Source organism: Ostreococcus lucimarinus, chromosome 16 (genome assembly GCF_000092065.1).
Source record: "Ostreococcus lucimarinus CCE9901 chromosome 16, complete sequence".
NCBI lineage: Eukaryota > Viridiplantae > Chlorophyta > Mamiellophyceae > Mamiellales > Bathycoccaceae > Ostreococcus > Ostreococcus sp. 'lucimarinus'.
The window spans coordinates 165,363-186,851 of record NC_009370.1 but is presented as its reverse complement, the minus strand read 5'-3'; the positions used below and the strand labels follow the sequence as shown (position 1 = coordinate 186,851).

The 21,489-nt window shown below is 62.8% G+C and overlaps 17 protein-coding genes across 17 annotated transcripts; 7 read left to right on the top strand and 10 right to left on the bottom strand.

The window, feature by feature from the left end:
* Window positions 1-50: 50 nt before the first annotated feature.
* On the bottom strand, window positions 51-2,323 carry OSTLU_13349 (predicted protein; the record flags this gene model as incomplete). Its single annotated transcript, XM_001421831.1, has 2 exons — window positions 51-1,073; window positions 2,321-2,323. The coding sequence occupies 2 exons, from the start codon at window positions 2,321-2,323 to the stop codon at window positions 51-53; spliced, it is 1,026 nt and encodes a 341-aa protein (XP_001421868.1).
* Window positions 2,324-2,557: 234 nt separating this feature from the next.
* Window positions 2,558-3,890, bottom strand: OSTLU_47741 (predicted protein). Its single transcript, XM_001421830.1, has one exon. It carries the CDS (start codon window positions 3,881-3,883, stop codon window positions 2,615-2,617), a length of 1,269 nt encoding a protein of 422 aa, XP_001421867.1. The 5' UTR covers window positions 3,884-3,890; the 3' UTR covers window positions 2,558-2,614.
* Window positions 3,891-3,967: 77 nt separating this feature from the next.
* OSTLU_37703 (MC family transporter) lies at window positions 3,968-4,831 on the bottom strand (the record flags this gene model as incomplete). The annotated part of the gene is made up of 1 exon (XM_001421829.1): window positions 3,968-4,831. One exon carries the CDS (start codon window positions 4,829-4,831, stop codon window positions 3,968-3,970), a length of 864 nt encoding a protein of 287 aa, XP_001421866.1.
* A 472-nt stretch (window positions 4,832-5,303) lies between these two features.
* OSTLU_28064 (predicted protein) lies at window positions 5,304-5,858 on the bottom strand (the record flags this gene model as incomplete). Its single annotated transcript, XM_001421828.1, has 1 exon — window positions 5,304-5,858. The coding sequence occupies one exon, from the start codon at window positions 5,856-5,858 to the stop codon at window positions 5,304-5,306; it is 555 nt and encodes a 184-aa protein (XP_001421865.1).
* Window positions 5,859-6,239: 381 nt separating this feature from the next.
* OSTLU_28063 (predicted protein) lies at window positions 6,240-7,666 on the top strand. The gene has a single exon (XM_001421960.1). The coding sequence runs from the start codon at window positions 6,452-6,454 to the stop codon at window positions 7,424-7,426; it is 975 nt and encodes a 324-aa protein (XP_001421997.1). The 5' UTR covers window positions 6,240-6,451; the 3' UTR covers window positions 7,427-7,666.
* A 276-nt stretch (window positions 7,667-7,942) lies between these two features.
* On the top strand, window positions 7,943-8,632 carry OSTLU_93856 (predicted protein; the record flags this gene model as incomplete). Its single annotated transcript, XM_001421959.1, has 1 exon — window positions 7,943-8,632. A coding segment is annotated over one exon (690 nt), but the record flags the coding sequence as incomplete, so codon positions are not given.
* Window positions 8,633-8,713: 81 nt separating this feature from the next.
* On the top strand, window positions 8,714-9,392 carry OSTLU_28061 (predicted protein; the record flags this gene model as incomplete). Its single annotated transcript, XM_001421958.1, has 2 exons — window positions 8,714-8,725; window positions 8,835-9,392. 2 exons carry the CDS (start codon window positions 8,714-8,716, stop codon window positions 9,390-9,392), a joined length of 570 nt encoding a protein of 189 aa, XP_001421995.1.
* Window positions 9,393-9,483: 91 nt separating this feature from the next.
* On the bottom strand, window positions 9,484-9,675 carry CYC4 (distinct from photosynthetic electron transfer catalyst, CYC6; the record flags this gene model as incomplete). The annotated part of the gene is made up of 1 exon (XM_001421827.1): window positions 9,484-9,675. A coding segment is annotated over one exon (192 nt), but the record flags the coding sequence as incomplete, so codon positions are not given.
* Window positions 9,676-10,071: 396 nt separating this feature from the next.
* Window positions 10,072-11,094, bottom strand: OSTLU_93854 (predicted protein; the record flags this gene model as incomplete). Its single annotated transcript, XM_001421826.1, has 1 exon — window positions 10,072-11,094. A coding segment is annotated over one exon (1,023 nt), but the record flags the coding sequence as incomplete, so codon positions are not given.
* Window positions 11,095-11,855: 761 nt separating this feature from the next.
* OSTLU_28058 (predicted protein) lies at window positions 11,856-13,205 on the top strand. The gene has a single exon (XM_001421957.1). The coding sequence runs from the start codon at window positions 12,102-12,104 to the stop codon at window positions 13,122-13,124; it is 1,023 nt and encodes a 340-aa protein (XP_001421994.1). The 5' UTR covers window positions 11,856-12,101; the 3' UTR covers window positions 13,125-13,205.
* A 3-nt stretch (window positions 13,206-13,208) lies between these two features.
* On the bottom strand, window positions 13,209-14,157 carry OSTLU_28057 (predicted protein; the record flags this gene model as incomplete). Its single annotated transcript, XM_001421825.1, has 2 exons — window positions 13,209-14,104; window positions 14,140-14,157. The coding sequence occupies 2 exons, from the start codon at window positions 14,155-14,157 to the stop codon at window positions 13,292-13,294; spliced, it is 831 nt and encodes a 276-aa protein (XP_001421862.1). The 3' UTR covers window positions 13,209-13,291.
* Window positions 14,158-15,602: 1,445 nt separating this feature from the next.
* On the top strand, window positions 15,603-16,028 carry OSTLU_10461 (predicted protein; the record flags this gene model as incomplete). Its single annotated transcript, XM_001421956.1, has 1 exon — window positions 15,603-16,028. A coding segment is annotated over one exon (426 nt), but the record flags the coding sequence as incomplete, so codon positions are not given.
* Window positions 16,029-16,246: 218 nt separating this feature from the next.
* Window positions 16,247-16,468, bottom strand: OSTLU_37791 (predicted protein; the record flags this gene model as incomplete). Its single annotated transcript, XM_001421824.1, has 1 exon — window positions 16,247-16,468. A coding segment is annotated over one exon (222 nt), but the record flags the coding sequence as incomplete, so codon positions are not given.
* A 700-nt stretch (window positions 16,469-17,168) lies between these two features.
* On the top strand, window positions 17,169-17,874 carry OSTLU_28054 (predicted protein). Its single transcript, XM_001421955.1, has one exon. The coding sequence runs from the start codon at window positions 17,360-17,362 to the stop codon at window positions 17,840-17,842; it is 483 nt and encodes a 160-aa protein (XP_001421992.1). The 5' UTR covers window positions 17,169-17,359; the 3' UTR covers window positions 17,843-17,874.
* Window positions 17,875-18,137: 263 nt separating this feature from the next.
* On the top strand, window positions 18,138-18,641 carry OSTLU_18502 (predicted protein; the record flags this gene model as incomplete). The annotated part of the gene is made up of 1 exon (XM_001421954.1): window positions 18,138-18,641. One exon carries the CDS (start codon window positions 18,138-18,140, stop codon window positions 18,639-18,641), a length of 504 nt encoding a protein of 167 aa, XP_001421991.1.
* A 167-nt stretch (window positions 18,642-18,808) lies between these two features.
* On the bottom strand, window positions 18,809-20,315 carry OSTLU_28052 (predicted protein; the record flags this gene model as incomplete). Its single annotated transcript, XM_001421823.1, has 2 exons — window positions 20,048-20,315; window positions 18,809-19,917 (listed from the first exon to the last, which is right to left on the bottom strand). Exons 1-2 carry the CDS (start codon window positions 20,160-20,162, stop codon window positions 18,809-18,811), a joined length of 1,224 nt encoding a protein of 407 aa, XP_001421860.1. The 5' UTR covers window positions 20,163-20,315.
* Window positions 20,316-20,561: 246 nt separating this feature from the next.
* On the bottom strand, window positions 20,562-21,263 carry OSTLU_6079 (predicted protein; the record flags this gene model as incomplete). Its single annotated transcript, XM_001421822.1, has 1 exon — window positions 20,562-21,263. A coding segment is annotated over one exon (702 nt), but the record flags the coding sequence as incomplete, so codon positions are not given.
* Window positions 21,264-21,489: the final 226 nt, after the last annotated feature.

Genomic DNA, 21,489 nt, shown 5'->3' with positions numbered 1-21,489 from the left:
GCTGTAGTAAAGAATTTCGTAAGATTGAAAAATAAAAGAGATCCGCGCATCTACTTGATTGTCTTGCAGTCGATGACGTATCGAACGCCCGCGTCGTTACCGTCGTTCAAGTTCTTGAGCGCTTCGGGAATTTCCTTCGCGTCGATAATTTTGATTTCCGGATACAGCTTCTTCTCGACGCAAAAATCGATCATCTCTTGTGTATTTTTGATGCCACCGATCAACGATCCGGTGACGGCGATGCGGTTGAAGACAAACTGCGTCGCGTTCACCGCGACGGGCGCCGTTTGTAACCCAAGCAAGCACAGTGTGCCCTTCTTATCGAGCATGGCCGCGTACGGTTCGCTGTCGTGGCTAGCGGAGACGGTGTCAAGAATCAAGTCAAGCGAGCCCGCGGCGTTCTTCATCGCCTCGGCGTCCGACGACGCGATGAAGTGCTTCGCGCCGGCGGCTTTGGCCTTGGCCTCCTTGGCGTTCGTGCGAGAAATCGCGGTGACCTCGGCGCCGAGCGCGGCGGCGATTTTAATCCCCATTTGACCCAATCCACCGATACCCGCGACGCCGACTCGCATGCCCTCTCGCACGCCGAACGCCTTGATGGGATCAAACAGCGTGATACCGGCGCACATAAGGGGCGCGCACGCAGCGAGGTCATCCACGCCCTTGGGAATCTTAATCGCGAATCTTGAGTCGACGACGTGCTTGGTACTGTACCCACCGACGGTGATTTGACCGTTCGGGCCGGCTCGCCCATGCTTCGTTTCGCCGCCGTACGTCATCGTCATGCCCGCTTCGCAATATTGTTCTTCGTTCGAGGCGCAGTATTTACAAGCCAAGCACGAATCCACGATGCATCCCACGCCGACGACGTCCCCGATCGCGAAACCTCTCGACGCCGCATTTTTACCAACCTCCGTCACCGTTCCGATGAGCTCGTGTCCCGGAACGATCGGATACCGCGTGTTCCCCAAGTCGTTCATCGCGAAGTGCAGGTCGGTGTGGCATATACCGCAATACGCCAAGTCGAAGCTCACGTCATCGTCCCCGACGGCGTGTCGCTCGACGTCGATCGTCTCGAACGCGTCCAGGCTCGCCTTCGTCGCCGCTGCGCTCGCGTCCAATCCATCGCTCGTCAGTCGTCGTCGTCGTCGTCGTCGAGGCGTCGCGTCCCGATGGAAGCGTCGCGTCACGAAGAAATCAATCAATCGTCACGAATCTCATCGACCGCGCGCTTCCGCGTCGTCGTCGTCGTCGTCGAGGCGTCGCGTCGACGCTCGCGCGCGCCCTCGCGCGCTCTCACGCACCGACCGCGCGCGCTTTCGTCGCCATCGCGTCGTTCGCGCGAATCGAACGACGCGTCGATTAGTGTCGCGCGTTTAGTTAGGGTTTAGGGTTCGGCGCGCCCGACACCCCGATTCGATTCGCGGCGACGACGTCACACGCGCGCGCGCGACGGCGCGACGACCGCCATGGGCGAGGGCGACGCGAAAGCGCGCGAAACGAACGAAAACACCGAGACGCTCGCGGACGGGACGACGGTGACGCGCACGGTGACGCGCACGGTGAAGACGATTCAAACCGTGGACGAGATCCCGGTGCGAACGGTGACGAAACGCGTCGTCGATGGCGCCGCGAATCGGCCGCGAGCGATCGGATCGCGACCGGTGCCGGCGCCGGAGGCGACGAACGGACGGTTGACGACGCTCGGAGAGCGCGGGAACGGAGAGACGGCGACGAGGACGCCGGCGACGAGCGCGAGCGCGCGGTCGAGGACGCCGTTGAAGCGGTACGAGGAGATGAATTTGGAGGAAAAGGTGGAGACGAATGAGAAGAGGTTGTTTGAGACGCAGGCGACGCTGGTGCGAGAGACGATGAAGCGGGAGGTGACGGAGAATATATTGCGAGAGACGGCGAAATCTTTGAGCGCGGTGCGCAAGGCGGCGCTGCAGGGACAGACGGTAGAGCAGACCGGGGGTGCGCTTCCTGGGAGTGTGGAGCATCAGAATGGTGTTTTGATCACGCGCGTGAAGGAGTTGACGCAGAAAATGCAGGACTTGCACGCGCAGCATCAAGAAAAGGAGCGAGAATTGCAGGCGGTGCGGCGCTTGTTGCAGCAACGCGAAAACGAGTTTGATTTGATTGGCGAGCGACCGGTGTCGATTAATGTCGAGATTAAGGAATTAAACGACGAGGGGCAGTTTGAACTCATCGAACAGACGCGAAGCGTGCTGCAACAGGCACAACAGCAAGCCGAGGCGGTGGCTAGGCTGCGTCAAATTGATCGTCAGCGCACGCGCGCGTTGGGCGACTTGGTGCTCACCATGGAGGCCAGACGGTCGGAGCTTCAAGATAAACTCAAAGAAGCGGGCTTACTAGAAGAATACGACGATGATCGCGTCATGGCTGGCGCGGGTAAAGGCTACGGCGAGATGACGGACTCCGTGGATTACGAAGGACCTTTGACGTCGCCGTCGGGACGAAGCTTCTACGTCACGCGAACGGCGACGTTTTGGGATCGTTTCTTCGGGATTCAGATTTAGTACCTGCTTTGTATATATATCTATCATTTTGTACAATTGTGGGCTCTAAGCTAGGCTATTACACACTACTCACACTACGCGCTCTTTTGTTTGCCACGTCTCGACGCCGTCGGCGCGGCGTAAGCAACTGCCAGAACACCGAGGTGAATGACGACGAAAATCTTACTCGACGTCGGCGTGGACGGGTAGACGTTCCAACACCACTCTATCGCACCCATGATTGCGAGCTTAGCCCCCACCGGCACTCGTGGGTTGGACCAAAGCAACAGGGGTATAGTGTGAAAGTACCACGAATAAAATTGATAATGCAACGAACGCGCAAAAACGATGCCGATCAAGTTACTCTGCGCCAGCACCAGCGCGACGTGCGCGGGGGTAAACGTCGATTGCACGCCATCAACGTTCCTCAGGAGCAAGCGTTTGAAGAAATCTCGCACGAAATTGAAGAAAAATCCCCCTTCGCGTGCGCACCACCGTCGGTGCGCGAAGACAAACAAGCAGACCAAGTGCGCAAGAAGTAGGTATTTTGCGAATGACTTCGACACAAAAATGTCTTCCGACACAAACTTGAAGTTGACGCTCCACTTGTGCGTGAACACGCGACCGAGCTCGAACGCGCGGCTTAGATACTCGCGAGGATACGTCGCAAGAAACGGCGCGCCGAGCGCGATTTGCGTCCCCACAATCGCCGCGACAGCTCCGATGGCCGTTCCCGCGCTCGTACCTCCTACCAGCAGTACCAATAACCCAGGAAGCATCAATAATACGTTCATCTTCACCGACACTCCGAGAGAAAACACCACGCTCCCCGCGATCCACCTTTTGCGTTGAAACAACGTCGTCGCGCCATACGCCAACGCCATCGCGACGCCGTCGTTGAACATTCTAAGCACAAAAATACTGTGTACGCGCTTCGACAGGCACAACAATGCGTACGCCCACGGTGGTATAATTTCACACATCGCGTACATCGAGAACACCAGCGCTTGATGCGCGGCGTACACTAACGCGAAGACGACTTGCGCCGTCGCCACGCCGCGCGCGCTCGTCCCGCGTTCAAGCCCACCCACCAAATCATACAGCGCCTTGTACGCGTACACGAACCCAGCTGGGTATACCAAAGGTCCAGTGCCACCTTTCAGTTTGGTGTAATCGCGCTCGCCTCGCGCATAGCCGTGCACTTCCTCCATGTACGCGATCCAATCGATTTCTGTGTAGGCAACTTTGGCGATGATTACCGCGCACAACGCGAGTTCGAACGCGATTAACGCGACGCAGACGATGCGCACGCATCGACGATCGCGCGGATCGTTGAGTGACGCGAGCACGGCGCGGATTGACATCTTGAACGACGCGACGAGATGTGATGTTTCGGAGGATTAGAAAGGAGTCGCGCTCAACAAAGACTGACGAAAAGATCGTATTGATTAATGCCCGCCCGAACCGGCGTTCTCGAGATACCCGTTCTCTTTCAAAGTCTCCTTCACCATCTTTGCCCCGGTCACCATGAAGAGCGTCTGCCAAATTCCCAATCCGATGCGAGGAACGATGCCGCGAAACAAACCGCCGACGCCGCTCTCCTTGACGATGTCGCGCATCACGCTCACCATGTTCCCGGTGGGAATTCCGGCGTTCCCACGACTCTGCGCCTCGATCCGCGCGACTTCAAACGGATGATTCCACGACGCCAACGTCCCACCGACGATCCCGCACCCGACTTCTTCCCACTTGGTCAATTTCGCGCCCTCGGCGTCGCCGTAAATCGCCGTTCGCGCCTTTTCGCGAACGATCTCTGTGAATCCTTGTCTCGACGCCCAATTCGTCGCTTGCCGGAACGCGATGGCGACACCGCCTGGATAAAATCCTCCGATCCCTCCCCGCGCGTACGTCGTCCGTATCCGCTCCATCGTCGACATGCCGGGCGAGTTCACCGCGCCCGTGACCAAGTACGTCGTCGGCGCCATGACGCTCACCTGCGCGATCCCACCACCCGCGCCCGCCGCCACGCCCGCCGCTCCGGGCGTCCATCCGCTCGCGAGTAACCCATCGTTTATGCCTTCCTTCGCGTACATCAATATCGCCCCTTTCGTCGCGCTTTCCACCATTTTCGCCTGCGTTCCGCGCCAAAAAGCGCTAGGGCCGCCCTCGCGGTAAATGTTTGCGAACGCGCGGAGCGTGCTCTCGTCGCGCTTACGACCCATGCGGGTCTTCCAGACCTCAAACGGCATGCCGAGCGACGCGGCCTCGGCCATTTGGATCAACGGGCCGATGGCGACGTCGATGATGGGCATGACGGCGAACGCGCGAGGGACAAAGTGCGGCGGGCGCGAGACGAGACGGCGGCGAGGCGAGCGTTCGCGTATGAATGAGTGTAGTGTATAACAACGTACAAAGAATGATGGCGCGTGAAATGAATGATGTGATAAATCTTACGCGAGCGTTCGCGTCGATTGTTCGGCGGTTATCGGCGAAGACGAACGTCGAGCGCGGAGACGCTCGACGGTTACTCGACTTGGCGTCACGACGAGCGCGCGAGTCGCGAGGACTGTGTCGTGGTCGTCATCGTCGAAGCCATGGTTTTCGCACGGCGACGATGCGAACGAATTCCTCGCGAGATCGCGCGCGACCGTTCCAATCGAACGCGCGGAACGCGCGCCGCGGCGCGACTATTACGCGACGAGCGCGCGCGCGAGCGAGCGAGCGAGCGGGTGCGTCCGCGTCTCGTCCGCTCACATCGCGCCGTCGCGTAATAGCGCATTATCCTCAGCACCCCGAGCTTCCCGACGCGCCGACCTCCTTCGCCGTCACCGTCGTCCCCGTCCCTCGCGCCGCGGCGCGCGACCCCGTCGTCACCGGTTCCCTCACCGCGCGTTCCGCTCGATCCGCCTCCACCGCCTCCCTCAGCGCCGCTCTCCGCGGATCATTCGCCATCGCTCTCGCTCGTATCTTCGCCCGCATCTCCTCCTCCAGCCTTCGTCGCAGCGCCGTCCGCGCCTCGTCCATCGCGCGCACCTCTCGCATCGTCGTCGTCGTCCCTCTCGGCAGCGTCAGGCACTCCGACCCCTCGATCGTCTCCGCGATCCACCCCATGGTCATCATCGCCCGCATCGCGCGCTCGTCGTCGAATATCTCTCGCCCGATCGTCGCGTTCGCGCGCTTCAACTTTCGATACTTGGCCTCGCTCGGCGCGCGCGCGACGTTCTTGCTCAGTCGCTCGAGCAGATCGAGCGTCTCCGGGCGCGCGATCGCGCGGAGCGCGCGCTCGAGCGGCGTGCGCTCGACGACGCGGTGTCCCGGGGCGTAGCCCGCGTACGCCATCGCGTCGCGTCGCGATCTCGCGCCGTCGTCGCGCGTCGATCGACGCGCGGCGCGGCGCGTCGGTCGACGCCGATCGACGTTTCGGTCGTTTAGGGTTTTTGTGACTCTCAATGCGTCGCGTACCGTATTTTATTGAATTATGACTCTTTTTGAGTCACGACCGGTGATCACGCGCGATGGTTCGGACATTCGGTGACTCGCGCCGTCAGCGCTCGTTCCCCTCGACCGATGCGCTGGCGCGCGCACTTTGGGGACGTGTGGAAAATGTGCGCGATGGCGATAAAACGCGTAGAGTACGCGTCGAGAGGGGAACGATCGCGACGCGACGCGACGCGACGCGACGCGACACGCGCGCGAAGCGACGGTTGCGCGGCGCGACACTTCGTGACGCGCGCGTGACGAACGTTCGCGAACGACGCGTCGAGGACCACCGACGCATCGAAGCATCGAAGCGAGAGAACGAACGCGCTTCACGCGCGAACGCACGAAGCGCGGTTCACGCGCGGTCGAGCGCGGGACACGCGCGAGCGCGACCTCAGGAGGCGAATTGACATTCGCGCGTGGGAATTAATTCAACGACGAGAGAAGCGACCATGGCGGGCGCGCGACGCGCGCCTTCGAAGAGATCGAGCTCGAAGAAGTCGGCGCGAAGCACGCGCTCGAGCCCGAAGTCTAAACTTCCGAGTTTGCCGAAGATCGGGAATCCGTTGACGACGCTCGTGAATTTGAACGTGCTCGGAAACGCGAAGGCGACGGCGACGATGCTGACGTCGGTGAGCGGGTTGAAGACGTTTTTGGAACGACTCGGGGCGTACGGTGCGGCGACGTCGATCGCGTACGCGGGCGTGCCGGAGCTCGGTGGACGAGGCACGGCGGCGATGTTTAAGTCGCTCGGGTTGAAGGGAGCGTCCGGGCCGTTGGCGCCCGTCGGCGCCGCGTGGTTCGGCGCGCACTGGAGCTTCGTGCAGTTTCTCATCGGTTTCGGCGCCATCTTGGGCATCGGGTCGAACAGTGACATTCCGGCGCTCTTCACCGCTATGAGCTTATTCTTATGCGGTAACACCATGATCGCCGGCTCTTCGCACGGCGTTCGCGATGTGTTCATTCGCAACGCCATGGCGTTCAAGTACTCGAACGCCATTCTTTTGTTGCTCACGACGCGCAAGGCGCGCGGCTACTTTTCTTCCAAGCAAGCCGCCGCGCTTCGCAAGCTCGCGATCGCTGTTCCGGGCTTGATGATGAGCTTCCTCATGATGCAAGGCTCGTCCATGGCCAAGTTCACCGCCGCCGGCATGACCGGTCCGGGCGTCCTCGGCCCGGTCGCCGGCTTGATCTTCCACCCGCTGCACCACGTCGTCAGCACGTGCGTCGCCTTGGGCTACATCTCTGGCTACTCCACCCGACGCGCCGCGTTGTTCTTGTGCCTCGAGCTTCTCATCGTCGCCACTTCTTTGGCGCCGCAAATGGTTCAGCCCTGGGGCCGCGCTCTGAGCGCCATGCACCTCGGCGCCGCCATGGTTTTCATGCGCGAGTGCACGCCGACGAACTCCTTCATTCCGAAGTTGTAAACGTCGTCGCGACGACGCGCGAGCCACCCCATTCGCGAGCATCACGGGCGATGGCGCGAATGAAACAATAAACTTTCACTCATTACCACGAAGAATCCCGTTCTTCGAGTAGAGATTTTCCCACGGTCTATCTATCGCTAGCGTCAAGCCGCGACGCGTCTCGGCGTTTTCTCAACGCCGGCGTCCTTCGCCGCACAACGCGAGTCGTTGTAATAACTCAACAAAGTTCTCAACAAGCGGTCGTGTCGATTCATAATTTAAATGTCATCGTGCCCGCGCGTCGTCTCGGCGCGCGCGCGCACCGCCACCGCGCGGGCGTCGTCGTCGTTCGACGACACGAAAGTTCGTTCAGCCGCCGAGCGACGACGAAACGAACACGCTGCGTCGTGCGCGAGCGCGGCGAGCGAGCGAACGCGCCGGGTGATGGAAGCGTTGACGTCTGTGAGCGGGTTCTTTGAGCTGGGATGCGTGGAGGCGTACGAGACTATCGACAGGGTGCAGCAGGACGCGTTCGGTTTGGGGACAGCGGAGAGGACGGCGTTGTGCGAAATTGGCGTCTATCATGGACGGTCGTTTTTAGCTCTGACGGCGCTACGCAGGCGCGAGGAAGAAAGGTGCATAGCGATTGATTGCTTCGAGGAGCAAGACTTTAACGTCGATGAAAGCGGACGAGGGAACTTGCGTAAATTTACAAAGAATTGCCGAAAGTTTTGCGCCGACGTCGACGGTTGGACGCCGACGGACGAAAACGGCGTGCCGAGTTTCATCAAGGTGATCCAGGGAAATTCGACAGATTTAAAACCGAGCGATGTTGTTGGCGATGGTGCCGACGCGATCGATGTGCGCATGTTTAGCGTCGATGGTTCTCACACGGCTGAGTGCACGCTCGCTGATTTACGCCTTGCCGAGTCGTGCTCACACGCTCACGGCGTCATTATCTTGGACGACTGTTTCAATCCCGATTGGCCCGGATGCATCAGTGGGCTTGGACAGTACCTCGCACAAGGTGGCACGCGCGTACCGTTCTGCATCGGGCACAACAAAGTCTTCTTGAGCGCAGTCGAGGACGCGCCGGCGTTTCGGCGCGCGTTCGCCACATCCGCGAGAAAGAATGCGCATCTCTTCGGGCACGAATGCGTCGTGCTCAAGCATGGTTGGATCGCAACATTTCACGCCAACGACGATGTCGCGGTTCGAGCGGTTTAGCTCAAAGTAGCGATTGTAGTGTGGTTCGAGTAAAAATTAAAATCTGCGCGCGCGGCGTCTCGCACCGCACAACTCAACGCCATGGACCTCGGGGTGCGACGAAACGCGCGTTCGACCTGAAATTCGATTTCGACTCGACGTCGCGTTTCATCGCGCTTCGCACGTCACTGACTGACGACCTCGATCGCTCTCACGCGCGCAGGCGAGCGTACGAAAACGACTGGAATCCATCGACCGGTGCGATGCGAACGCGTTAAACGCCGTCCTCTCGCACGTCTCGAGCGCGCTCACGTCAAAGACGACGGTGGAAGACGCTGGAGAGGTATTGTCGACGCTCGAGGCGCGCGACGCCGTGGCGGGGGTGTCCGTGACGTTCGTGGAGGCGGCGAGACGAGGCTTTGACGGCGGCGACGTCGCGTCGACGCTCGAGCGGGACGCTGGAACGTCGAAAACCAACGCGCAGCGCGTCGCAGCTGCATATGAGAAAATTAGAGGAGAGTTAGAGCGGGAATTGCGAAGACACGCGCGGTCGAGCGCGGTGAAACGGTTGAAATCGCACGCGTGTCGGGCGGATTACGTCGTGAGCGCGTCGGCCAACGGAGATAGACGCGAGCCGGCGTTTCACATATCGTGGGTCTTAGGCGATGGTTCGGGCAATGACGAGCGCGTGAATTTTATGTGCGACGCTGAGGAGATGATGCACTTAGTGGAGACGCTTCGAGAGGCGTGCGGGGCGTCGGAAGCGCTCGCAACGCGGTGAGCCGAGCGTTCGACAAGATGTCCTGTACAGTTATAATTGAAATACAAAGCTCGGCGACGATGAAAACTAACAATCCAATTTCGTTTCACTTCCAATCGACCGCGGCGCGATCGAGGACGTACGTCGCCAATGCGTCGATTTCCTCGGCGTCCAAACGCGCGCCGAACGTGCACGCGCCCTTGGGCGCGCACGACTCCCCGTACCCCGGCATCTTCCCTTTCCCTCGCTCTATCAAGTTCGAAATATCTTCTTTGGTCGCCACACCGTTGCGTTCGAGATCACGAGCGAAGAGCGTGGCCGACGCGGCGACGACGTTGCCGCCCGCGGCGTGGCACCCGACGCAACCTCTGGAGGAGAACGCCCCAGCGGCGTCGCCGTCGAAAGCCCACGCTGGCGCCGAGGCGGTGAGCGCGATAGCGATGAGCGTGGAGCACGCGTTGGACGCGCGCGAGGTCTGCGGTAGATCGTCGCGAGCGGGCGCGGCGCTGGCGACTCGGCGGACAACGTCCCCGTCCCTGACGCTGCGCGGGGACGCCAGTCGTAGCGCGAGCGGAGCGCGCGACGCGGTGTGTACCATGCGCGCTCGCGTATTGTAAGCGTGGTGTTTGGTGCGTATTACAGCTCGCACGTCAGGCAGCGCGTCGGCTAGTGGGGAGGGCGGGTGGTGGGCGGCGTTCTTTTAGTCCTTCTTCTTCGAGCTCGAGCTCGATTTTCCATCCTTAGACTTGTCCTTCTTCCCATCCTCGGGCATGGTGAAATTTTGACGCTCGGTTAAGAAGTCAAACTGGCCGGTGATGACGGAACCGGGAAGAGTCTCGCGGCCGAATCTCTTTCTCAAACCGTGGACGACGCGCGCGTCGTCGGGCAAGGTGGCGTACGCGTACGCCAGGGGCGCGACGTACTCAACGAGCACTTCGTAAAGCGGTTGCAAAACTTTGTCCGAGAGAAAGATCATGTCTGCGACGTCACGACTCGCCTCAAGATGTCCCTCGCCGATGTATTCGCTGTCGTCCGTTTGCTCAATCATAGCGAGCAGACGGTCAAAACCGCGTTGCAGTTGTGACGACGGCCAGAGCGCGTAAGCGTCGTTTCTATGGAGCCAGAAAAAGTATCCCCACTGGAACTCGAAAAATAATTTTTCTTCGAGCATCTTGCCGCGCTTGAGGAGCTTGGCTTTCCGGCAGAACCCCCCGAGCGAGCGAAAGATGTCGTTTCTAAACGCCTGCAGTTCAAACGATTTCGGGATAGATTCGTGCGACAAGCGAGAGTAATCCGAATCCCAACAGAAGCTCCAACCTTTACCCTCCATGTTACCCCAAAACCTGTCGTCCCCGATGTCGTCGTCGTACTCAAAAATCTCTTCCATGTAAACGTCGATGTCCCAACCCGCCAGGTTCAGCGCGGCGAGCGTGTGATGATGATCCACCACGTACCGCAACCCTCGGTATTTAACGTACGGAATCGGTTTCCGAGCCATGTACGCCTTGGCGCTGTCGGCGTCTTTAAAATTCGCGAGCTTATAAAACGTCCAATCCCACCCCAGCGCCACCTGCGTCGGGCGAACCACGTCCCGAATCTCAAACCACCGCGATTTCTCGTACACGTGCTCCAATCCATCCTCCTCCTCCTCCGCCACGCTCGTCACCATTTTCGATCCCTTCGTCGCCTTATCCTTCCCCGCCCTCTCCGCGTCGGAATCCACGACCGAGGCGCGTCTCGTCGTCGCCGCGCGTCGCCGTCGCCCGCCGTCCCTCCCTCTTTCGCGTCCCACCGCCCGCGCGCGCCCGCGCGCGCCCCCCTCGACCCCCACCATCGCTCGCGCGCGCATCCCCTCGACTCCCTCACCGCGCCTCGGTCGTCTCCGCGCCTCCGCCGCGCCCCCGCGCGTCCGTCCGCCGCGCGCGTCTCTCCGAACCCGCACCGCCGCGCGCGCCTCCCGCGTCGCGCGCGCCTCCCTCGCGCCCGTCGCGCGCGCCGATCGATCGTCGACCGCGCGTCCGTCGCGTCGACGCCCGCGTCGCGATCGTCCACCGCGCGCGCGTCTCGCGCGCGCGTCGCGCGAGTCGCGCGCGCGACCGCGGCCGACGCCGATCGATCGGCGCGGTCGCGCGCGAACCTCGCGGCGTCGATCGCGCGCGCGCGTCGAAGCGCGCGTCGTCGATCGAGTCGCGATCGCGCGATCGCGCGATCGAGCCGTCGTCGCGTCGACGCCGATCGATCGGCGCGGTCGCGCGCGAACCTCGCGGCGTCGATCGCGCGCGCGCGTCGAAACGCGCGTCGTCGATCGAGTCGCGATCGCGCGATCGCGCGATCGAGCCGTCGTCGCGTCGACGCCGATCGATCGGCGCGGTCGCGCGCGAACCTCGCGGCGTCGATCGCGCGCGCGCGTCGAAACGCGCGTCGTCGATCGAGTCGCGATCGCGCGATCGCGCGATCGAGCCGTCGTCGCGTCGACCGTCGGCACTCGACGTCGCGGCGAATCGCGGGGGATCTGCGATGGCGCGCGCGGTCGCGCGCGCGATCGCGCCCGCGCGGTCGACCGCGCGCGACGACGGCGCGCGCGCGACGACGGCGCGCGTCGCCGCGACGCGTCGTCGCGCGTCGCGCGCGCGGGGCGCGGTCGAACGCGCGGTGATTGCGGACCGCGCGACGACGACGACGACGACGACGACGACGACGCGCGCGCGCGGGACGACGCGGACGCGCGCGATGCCGCACGCGGGCGACGCGGTGTGGTGGGCGGAGCAGGCGGCGACGTGCGGGGCGATCCTGTGCGCGTACGCGCGGATGACGAGTGACGGGGACGACGCGGACGAGGCGTGCCCGAAGTGCGAGGGGAGCGGACGAACGGCGTGCTCGTGCACGCGATGGAGCGGCGACGGCGAGGGATGCGGGTCGTGTGGATACACGGGAGTGACGGCGTGTCCGGCGTGCAGGGGCGGAGGGCGCGCGGTGCGAGTGACGGTGAAGATCGAGGCGCCGAGCGAGACGAGCGAGGGGGGATTCGAACGGGATAGGTCGAACGCGACGGGGAGTAGGGCGACGACGACGACGACGACGACGCGCGCGCGCGCGCTGCGATGCGTCGCGGTGGAGGGTGGGACAGATTACAGCGTGTCCACGACGCCCGCGATCGTGGATTCGACGGAATCGAAGGGACCGTCGGGCGGACGCGACGAGGACGGCCCGAGCTCGAGCAAGGACGACGATTTTTACGCGCAGTCTGGGGAGGCGATTCGAGTCCTTCGCGAGGACTACCCGTATTTGTTGACCAAAGAGCCTCGATGGACGATCTACAGGGACGATATCGGGCTGTTGGACGAGACGATGACGTTCGCGGGGCCGGGAAGAGAGGGACGAAACGGCGTCATGGCGACGAACATGTCCGAGTACAAACGAGTGTTCAAGATCATTCGTATCATCGCCGCCGTGTTGTTTTCGCAGAGCACGATGGAGGTGTCTCGCATTTGGTCCCCTTTGGGTTCGTCGGGCCTTCGAACGATCCGCGTGCGCTGGAGCGTTCGCGGCAAGGTGAGACTCGTCGGCTCCATCGGCGCCGACGAGGCGAGGTTCGACGGAATCTCCGAGTACAAGCTCGATTCCAAGGGCTTCATCTACGAGCATAAAATCACCGATCTCGATTGGGACGTCGCGCAGCTTCGAGAACGCGCGGTGCAGATGATGCGCGCGGCGCAGGGCGTGCAGCAGCCCATCGGAAGCGGAGACTGGTGATTGCGCGACTCGAGCGGCGCTCGAAAGTTGTCTTTTGTTGTACGCATTGAAATGTAATTTCAAACTCAATCTAATGCACCACCTCATGGGAAAATTTTCTCGTATTACTATCAAACTTTGATCGATAAAAATACGTTCCTTGTCGTCGCCTGTCGTCGACGCGCGCGTCATTCGTCGTCGTCCGTGTCCATGTCCATGTCCTCGTAGGCGCTCAACTTGGACGCCGCCGCGAGATCGAGGAACCAAATCGTCGAGAACGCGTCCACCATGGAGCCCGGAATTTCCCCCCACTCGAGTTCGTCCTCGAGCGCCGCTCGCACGGTCTCAGCCTTCTCACTCCCAGTCGCCGCGAGCACGACGCGATCGGCGGTGTTGATGAGCGCCATGCTCATCGTCACCGTCCGCTTCCCCGGCATGTCCACTCCGAGCACACACGCCCCGGTCTCGTCGTTCGCCGCGGCAGAGTTCGGATAAATACTCCCCACGTGTCCATCCGCCCCCATTCCGAGCAAGATCAAATCAAACACCGGCATTCCGTTCTCCTCGTCGATCGGCATTTGGTTTTCGTCGAGCGACCGCATTTGCTTTTCGTAATCCGCCGCGCACGCTTCCACGTCATCGCTCGCCATCACGCAGTGCACGTTCGCATCAGGAATCCCACACGCCTCCGTCCACGTCTCCTTGGCCAATTTCGCGCACTTTTGCTCCCCCGGTCGCTCGTTGACGAAGAACACGTGCACCCTGTCCCAATCCAATCCCTCCGCCTCGCGCAGCCCGCGCAGGGCCTTCGCCACGCTCCCTCCCGGCACCGCCATCGTGAACGCCCCTCGCTCCTGCAAGCACCCCCGCGCGTTTTCCTCGACCTCCAGGCACAGCGCCCGCGCCAGATCGTCCCTCGTATCGAACGCCTCGACGACGAATTCGCCGTCGCCGTCCCCCGCGTCCACCTCCCGCGCCCAATCCACGTCGTCGTCCTCGCTCTCCTCGCTCGTCGCGCGACGCCTCGCGTCTCGACGCCGCGCGTCCGCGCCATCGCGTCCGCCGAGCGATCGCGCGTCCGCGCGCGCGACGCCCCGCGCGCGACGCGCGATCGTCCCCCTCGCCGCGCCCGCGTCCGCCGCGCGCGCGCCGCGCGTCGCCGCGAGCGCGCGCCGCGCGCGCGCGCGACGTCGATCGCTCGCGCTTCCGCGCAGCGCGCGCGTGAACGTCGCCGCGCTCGTCGTCGGCGTCCGCGTCGGGCTCGGCATGACGCGTCGTGGACTGACGCGGCGATTCGCCTTCTTCGCGCGCGTCACACGCATGCTCGCGCTCCGGCGCGACGCGCACCGCGAGCGCGACGCGTTCGTCATCGCCAGAGCCGCGCGCGCGGCGTTCGCGTTCGCGCTCTACGCCAGGGACTGCGCGCGCGAACCGGCGCCGAACGACGACGAAACGACCGACGACGACGACGCGCGCGACGACGACGCGCGCGACGACGACGGCGCGCGCGACGACGACGATGCGTTCAATTCGCGCGCCGTCGGCGTCGCGCGACGAAGACGGCGAAACGAGGGACGCGCGCGCGGGACGCGGGCGAGGACGCGCGGCGAGCGAACGCGGCGACGACGCGCGCGAGAGACGAGAAGGGCGCTCGCGCGAGCGTTCGACGCGCGCGCGTTCGAACGATTGCGACCGCGAAGGGTGGTGATGACGCTGGGAACGACGGCGACGCGGACGAGGGAGGCGTACGAGATGGATCTGCGAGGGGTGGCGTACGCGGAGACGACGACGACGCGCGAGGACGAACGCGAAGAGACGGCGGACGCGGTGTCGAGACGAGCGGTGCGGGCGTTCGTGCCGGTGATGGCGACGTTAAATCCGCCGCAGAGCGCGGGATTGAGGGCGTTTTTCTTCGTCGAGGCGCGCGCGACGACGGACGAGGTGGAGGGATACGCGCCCAAGCCGGGATTCGCGCCGGCGAAGCGCGCGCGCGTCGAGCGCCGGCGCGTTCGCGTCGTCGTGAACGGCGACGCGAGCGACGACCGAGACGACGCGAGCGACGATGAGAGTTCGGATGATTTAGTTTGGTACCAGGCCGACGCCGCCGTGCGCGCGGCGTCGAGCTCGATGATTTAGAATGGAAACGTAGCGTAGCGCGGCGCGCGAAGCCGTCGCCGTCCCGAGCGTTCGCGCGCCTCGCCGCAGTGCGCGTCGCGCGCGCGAGAGCGCGCCATGAACGACCCCAAGGTGACGACGCTCTTCGCTAAGCTCGCGCGCGATCTCTCTCCCGTCGACGGCGCGTCCGAGGCGTCGAGCGCGTCGTCGCCGAACAACATCCCGCGCGGCCTCGACGGGGACGCGACGACGTCGACGCCCGCGCGGCGCTGGACGCGGCCGTGGACGTGGCTCGCGCGCGATCGCTCGCGAGCGCTGCGCGACGCGCGCGAGTCGAGCTCGATCCCGATCAGCCCGCGCACGGAGCTGCCGAAACATCAGCGCGAGGAGGCGACGTGGCGGTACCCGAGCGAAGAGATGTTTTACAACGCCATGAAGCGCAAGGGGTGGAAACCGAGCGCGAACGACATGGAACACGTGGTAAAGATACACAACGCGGTGAACGAAAAGGCCTGGGCGCACGTCATGGCCTGGGAGAGGCGACACTGCGAACGGTGCCCCGATCCCAAGCTGTTGAAATTTCGAGGACGGCCGAAGGATTACAGCCCCAAGGCGCAGTTTCTGAATTTTTTAGGATACAAACTGCCGTTCGATCGTCACGATTGGATCGTCGATAGATGCGGAACCGAGGTTCGATACGTGATTGATTTTTATAACGCCGTGCCGTACGGTGGGAACGCGCCCGTGGCGATGCATCTGGACGTTCGACCGGCGCTGGACGGCCCGAGTTCGGCGTGGGATCGCGTCGTCGTGCAGTTCGGTTGGATGCTGAGCGGGGAGTGGGCTCGAAAATAGCTAGATCATAGCGCGACGACGACGCGTAGCGCTTAAACAGTCGTCGTCGCCGTTCGCATTAGCTTCGCAAACAGAAATGTGTCAGCCGTTACATGGTTAGATTTCTAAAAGACGCGGACTTGGCGCGCTTCCAAAGCGCGTCGCGTCGTACATTTACACACACACGAGTCCTCCTAATAGCGCCCCGGCCACGTGCCTTCCTCTCTTTCCTCGTTCCATTTCTCGGTCCACTCTGTCGGACAGATGGAGCGATAAAACTTGGCCAACGGTTCGCACTCTTCCGCGCCCTCGCCGTTTTCGGCTTGGCACTTGTGAAACTCGTTGTACCTCGTGTAGCAGTGCTTCGCTTGGTTCGTCTGCGGGAATCGCGGATCAAACGGCGTCGTCTTCAACTGTGAACCCAAACATCCACCACCGCGCGCGCATCGTCGTCAGTCTCATCGATCGCGCCGTGATTTCGTCCCCCTCCCCGCCCCTCGCGCGCGCGTCGCCTTCAAACGCACCTCCACGTCCCCCGCGCTCGCCGTCGGCTCCGGCGCCGAAACCTGCTCGATTCGCGCGTCGCGCGCCGTCAGTCCCCATCATCGCGATCCCATCGTTCGCGTCGTCGTCGTCGTCCGGTCGCCCTCTCCCGTCCCGTCCCTCTTTCTCCGTCGTCGCGCGTCGTCCGCCTCGCCCCCGATCGCGCGCGCGCCCTCGTCCCGCGCCCGTCGTTCGCCCGCGCGCGCGGTTCTCGCGCTTCCGCGCGCGCGTCGATCGCTCGCGCGCGTCGTCGTCGACGCGCCTCCTCGCCGTGTTCCATCGCCGGCGCCGGCGCTTCTTCCTCGTCGCTCGACATCGCGCGCGGCGTGCGGGTTTGCGGCGTCGCGCGACGACGCCGGGCGACGCGCATGGGTGTCCGACCGACCGGTTTTTGTGTCGTGTGGGGAAACAGTATGTAGGGTTTTGACGGAACCCCGGACGCCCTCGAGATCGTCGCGGTCGAGGTTCGTTTTCGGTTTCGGTTTTTCGATTTTTCGGTTTTTCGGTTTTTCGGTTTTTCGGTGTTTCGCGCGTCGCGTCGCGTCGATCGCGCGCGGGCGCGACACGCCGACGCGCCGACGCGCGGTCGGACGGGGGCGCGACGGTGGCGGTGATCGAGGACGGATCGCGGCGCCGCGCGGGGTCCGACGATCGCGGCGCGAACCTCGCGTCGGCGAACGAAACGAAACGAAACGAAACGAATCATTCATTCACTGCGTTGATTTGGGTGGTCAATCCATTGGTGTTGTCGGACGACGAGGACGATGATCAAGGCGTTCATCGTGGTGAATAACCACGCCATGGTGCGATTGTGTAGATTTTACGAACAGCTCGGGGTGGATAAACAGACGGAGCTGTGTCAGACGGTGTACAAGCTCGTGACGGGGCGACCGGATCACCTGTGCTCGTTCGTGGACGACGAGAAGACGTTCGGCCCGGACACGAAGCTGGTGTACAGACACTTCGCGACGCTGTACTTTTGCATCCTGAGCGATCGAAGCGAGAGCGAGCTGGCGATGCTGGATCTGATTCAAGTCTACGTCGAAACCCTCGATCGGGTGTTCGAGAACGTGTGCGAATTGGATTTGATTTTCAACTCTCCGAAGGCGTACACCGTGCTCGACGAGACAATCGTCGGGGGGTTGGTGCTCGAGATCAACACGAATAAAATCTTGAACGTGTACGATCAGCTCATGAAACTGGAGAAGATGCACGGTTCGCTCATGGATAAGATCGCCATCTCGTGATCGTAGTAATCTGTAAAACACTCCCTCGCTCGCGCGTCGCGTCGACGGGCGTCGACCAGCCTAGACCTAACGCGTCGACGCCGACGTCCGCCGCACATCGACGCGCGCCATGCTTCGTCACGGCGCGCGCGCCGCGTTCAAGCGCGCCACCGAGGGCTCGCCCTCGACGTCCCTTCGCGCGTTCGCGAGCGACACCGCGCGCGACGCGGGCGCCGTCGTCGATCGCGACTCCACCCCGCGATCGCCCGCGACGACCGCGAGCGCCGATCGCTCGCGCGAACTCGCGGAGAAGGCGATGCCGACCGATCTCGCGGGCGTCCTGGACGCGAGCGCGAAGACGCTCGTGCTCACGGAGCTCCTGCGAGGGATGTCGCTGACGCTGAAGTACTTCTTCGATAAAAAGGTGACGATCAACTACCCGTTCGAAAAGGGACCGCTGTCGCCGAGGTTTCGAGGCGAACACGCGCTGCGAAGGTATCCCACGGGTGAGGAAAGATGCATCGCGTGTAAGTTGTGCGAGGCCATATGCCCAGCGCAAGCGATCACGATCGAGGCGGAGGAGAGAGAGGACGGAAGTCGACGAACGACGAGATACGACATAGACATGACGAAGTGCATCTTTTGCGGGTTTTGCCAAGAGGCGTGCCCGGTGGACGCCATCGTGGAGGGACCAAACTTTGAGTACGCGACGTTTTCGCACGAGGAGTTGCTGTACGATAAGGAGAAGTTACTCTCTAACGGTGATCGATGGGAGAAGGAGATCGCGAGAAACTTGCAATCGGAGGCGATGTACCGATGAAGGCGGCGGACGACGGCGAGGCGTTTTGATTTGTATAAACACACACAGCATTTGTAGTTTGAGAACGAAATATTCGTATTCACATATCGTTTCAGTGAGTCACTGGAAGTGAGTCACGCTAGAGACTATTGTGTTTCCGTCGTCTTCCCTTTCTGTCCGATTCCCTATCATCTGCGACCGCCTCGACCGCCGCCTCGGCCGCCGCCTCGGCCCCCGTCGCTTCGACCGCCACGGCCACCTCTGCCGGCAGCGGCCGCGCGTTGCGCGGCGTGAGATGCGCTCACCGCATCAAAGCCAAACGTCATGGCGTCCATGCGACGTTGTTCGTGAAATCGACCTCTGTTCCCCCCAGCAGCCTTCTCCGTAGCTTCGCTGCTCATGGTGTCGAAAAAGTCATCCTTGACGTACACCGGGTTGGATTGAACTTCGGTCGTGAGCTTCTTCGCCTCGGCAGATTGCGCTAACTTTTCCTTGTTGAATTTTTGCAACATTTTCTCAAAGTTGAACGCTTCCTTCGGCACCGCTGGAGCCGCACCACGTCCACCGCCGGCGCCACGACCGCCCGTTCTCGGCGCCGGAACCCCGCGGCCACCCTGCGTGGGCGCCGGTCTGGGCGCAGCCCTGAGCCGAGCCACTTCCTCGGGAGCCATCGCGTTGAGAGCGGCGGCAGCAAACGAGGTTGGTTTCGGTTTGGGGGCGGCGGCCTTCGCGATGGCCTTCGGAGCGGCGACCGTAGCCGCGGTCTTGGCGACGCCGGCCGCGGCCGGGGGCGCGTTCCGCGCCGCCGGAAGGATCACGCCCTCGGATGCCGCCGCGGCCGGGTTCGGGTTACCCCACGCCGATTTCTTCGGCGCAGGCGCAGGCGGTTGCTGCTGCTGCTGCTGCTGCACCGGCGGTTGCTGTTGCATCGGCGGTTGCGGCGGCGGTTGCTGCTGTTGCGGCGGCGGTTGTCCCCACGCCGGCGGCGGAGCGCCGTATTGCTGCGGCATCCCGTACTGCTGCTGCGGCGGATATCCCATGTACGCCTGCTGCGGCGCGCCCATGTACCCATACTGCGGCTGCTGCCCGTACTGCGGCTGCTGCCCGTACTGCGGCTGTTGCATGTACTGCGGCTGCTGCGCGTGCTGTTGCTGCTGCGCCGCCGCCGAGGCGCCGTTTTCGACAATCTCCAAATCCTGGATATCATCCCCCTTAAACGTGATGTACTCGTACACCTCCACGCTCGGCGGGATCTGCACCCCATTCGTCCGTCTTCCCTCCGTTCCGAACGATCGCACTGCGCTCGCGTCCAACGTTCGCCGTCGTCAGTCTCTCCTCGTCGTCCGCGATCGTCGCCTCTCTCAGATCTCGCGCGCGCGTCCGCCCTCCGCGCCCTCTCCGCGTCGTCTCGCCTCGCACTCTCGCACCGTTCTGCAGCGTCAGCGTGCTCTCGACCGGGTCGATGTTCACCAGCACGCCCTCGTATCGTATGTCGGAGTGCGAGACGAGGTAAATGGTCGATCCTATGAATGACCCATCCATGTCGGCGGCGTCGACCGACGTCGGCGACGTCGGCGACGACGCGCGCGCGGTGCGATTCGCGACGGCGTTCGACGCGAGGCGCGCGCGCGCTCTCGTTCGTGCGCGAAAACGCGCGTGCTCTGAGGCGCTCGTTCGCGCGTCACGAGCGGCGCGATGTGACGCGATCGCCATTCGCCATGCCCACCAAACGCGCGGGCGCCCGAGCGAGCGCGGACGAGCCGAACGCGAGACACGAGACGACGAGACGACGACGCGAGCGCCGAACGCGAGGACGAACGGCGATGAGGATGAGGATTCCGTGACAAACGATGACGGCGATGACAGCGATGACGCGCGCTACGGCGCGGCGGCGAACACGGCGCGAAGGACGACGTCGAGGGGCGGGAGAAAGTCGCCGGCGAGGACCCAGGCGTTCCACGCGCTGTGCACGAGCACGGGGGCGAGGAGGTTGCGCGTGCGAACGAAGACGACGCACATGAGACAGCCGAGGAAGGTGAGGGGAAGGAACTGCTCGAGGGAGAAGTGAGCGCAGGCGAAGAGGGTGGAGGAGATGAGCATGGCGCGCGCGGCGCCGGTGAAGGCGGTGAGGGAGGCGAAGAAGAAGCCTCGAAAGATGAGCTCTTCCCACACGGGGGCGGCGAATGAGGCCAAGAGCATGTAGAACGCTTTCGATATGATATCATTCGACTTCATGCTTTGTTCCCACGCCGCGGTGACGGTTTCGTCGAAAGCAATCAAGCCGATGTGCTCCAATAAAGTCGTGCTCAATCCGTGCAACCACACGACGAATGGAAACGCCACGCACGCCACGGCGACGTCTCTCAGGTACTTTCTGTCCTCAAACCAGCGCACTGGGAACCAATTCACCCCGAACGGCCGAAATGGACGTAAGGATTGACGCAAAACGAACCAAGTCATGAGCATTTGCGTGAAATCTAAGCACAAACTGTACGTCGCCAATCCTCGCTGCGTGAAGCTCGACGTGTCGAACCCGAGAACGCCCGCGGCGTACGGGAACACCGCGTTTCCTATCACGCAAAACGCGCAAAACCACAGCACCATAACTTGAATAATCACCTTCATTCCCCACTTCGCTTCCCATATCTCGCTTCCATCGCTCGGAAGTTTGAGGAATCGATCAAACCACGGCTGCGTCGTGGCCGTCGGTTCGCTCGGCCCTCCGCGCTCGATGACACCTTCGCTCGCCCTAGCGCGCACGATGCGCTTCAGCGACCGAGCACACAAGCCAATCGTCCGCGCGCCATCTCTGGACGCGGCATCGCGCTCGCGGGCGACGCGATCGACGCGCACAGCCGTCCGAAACGCG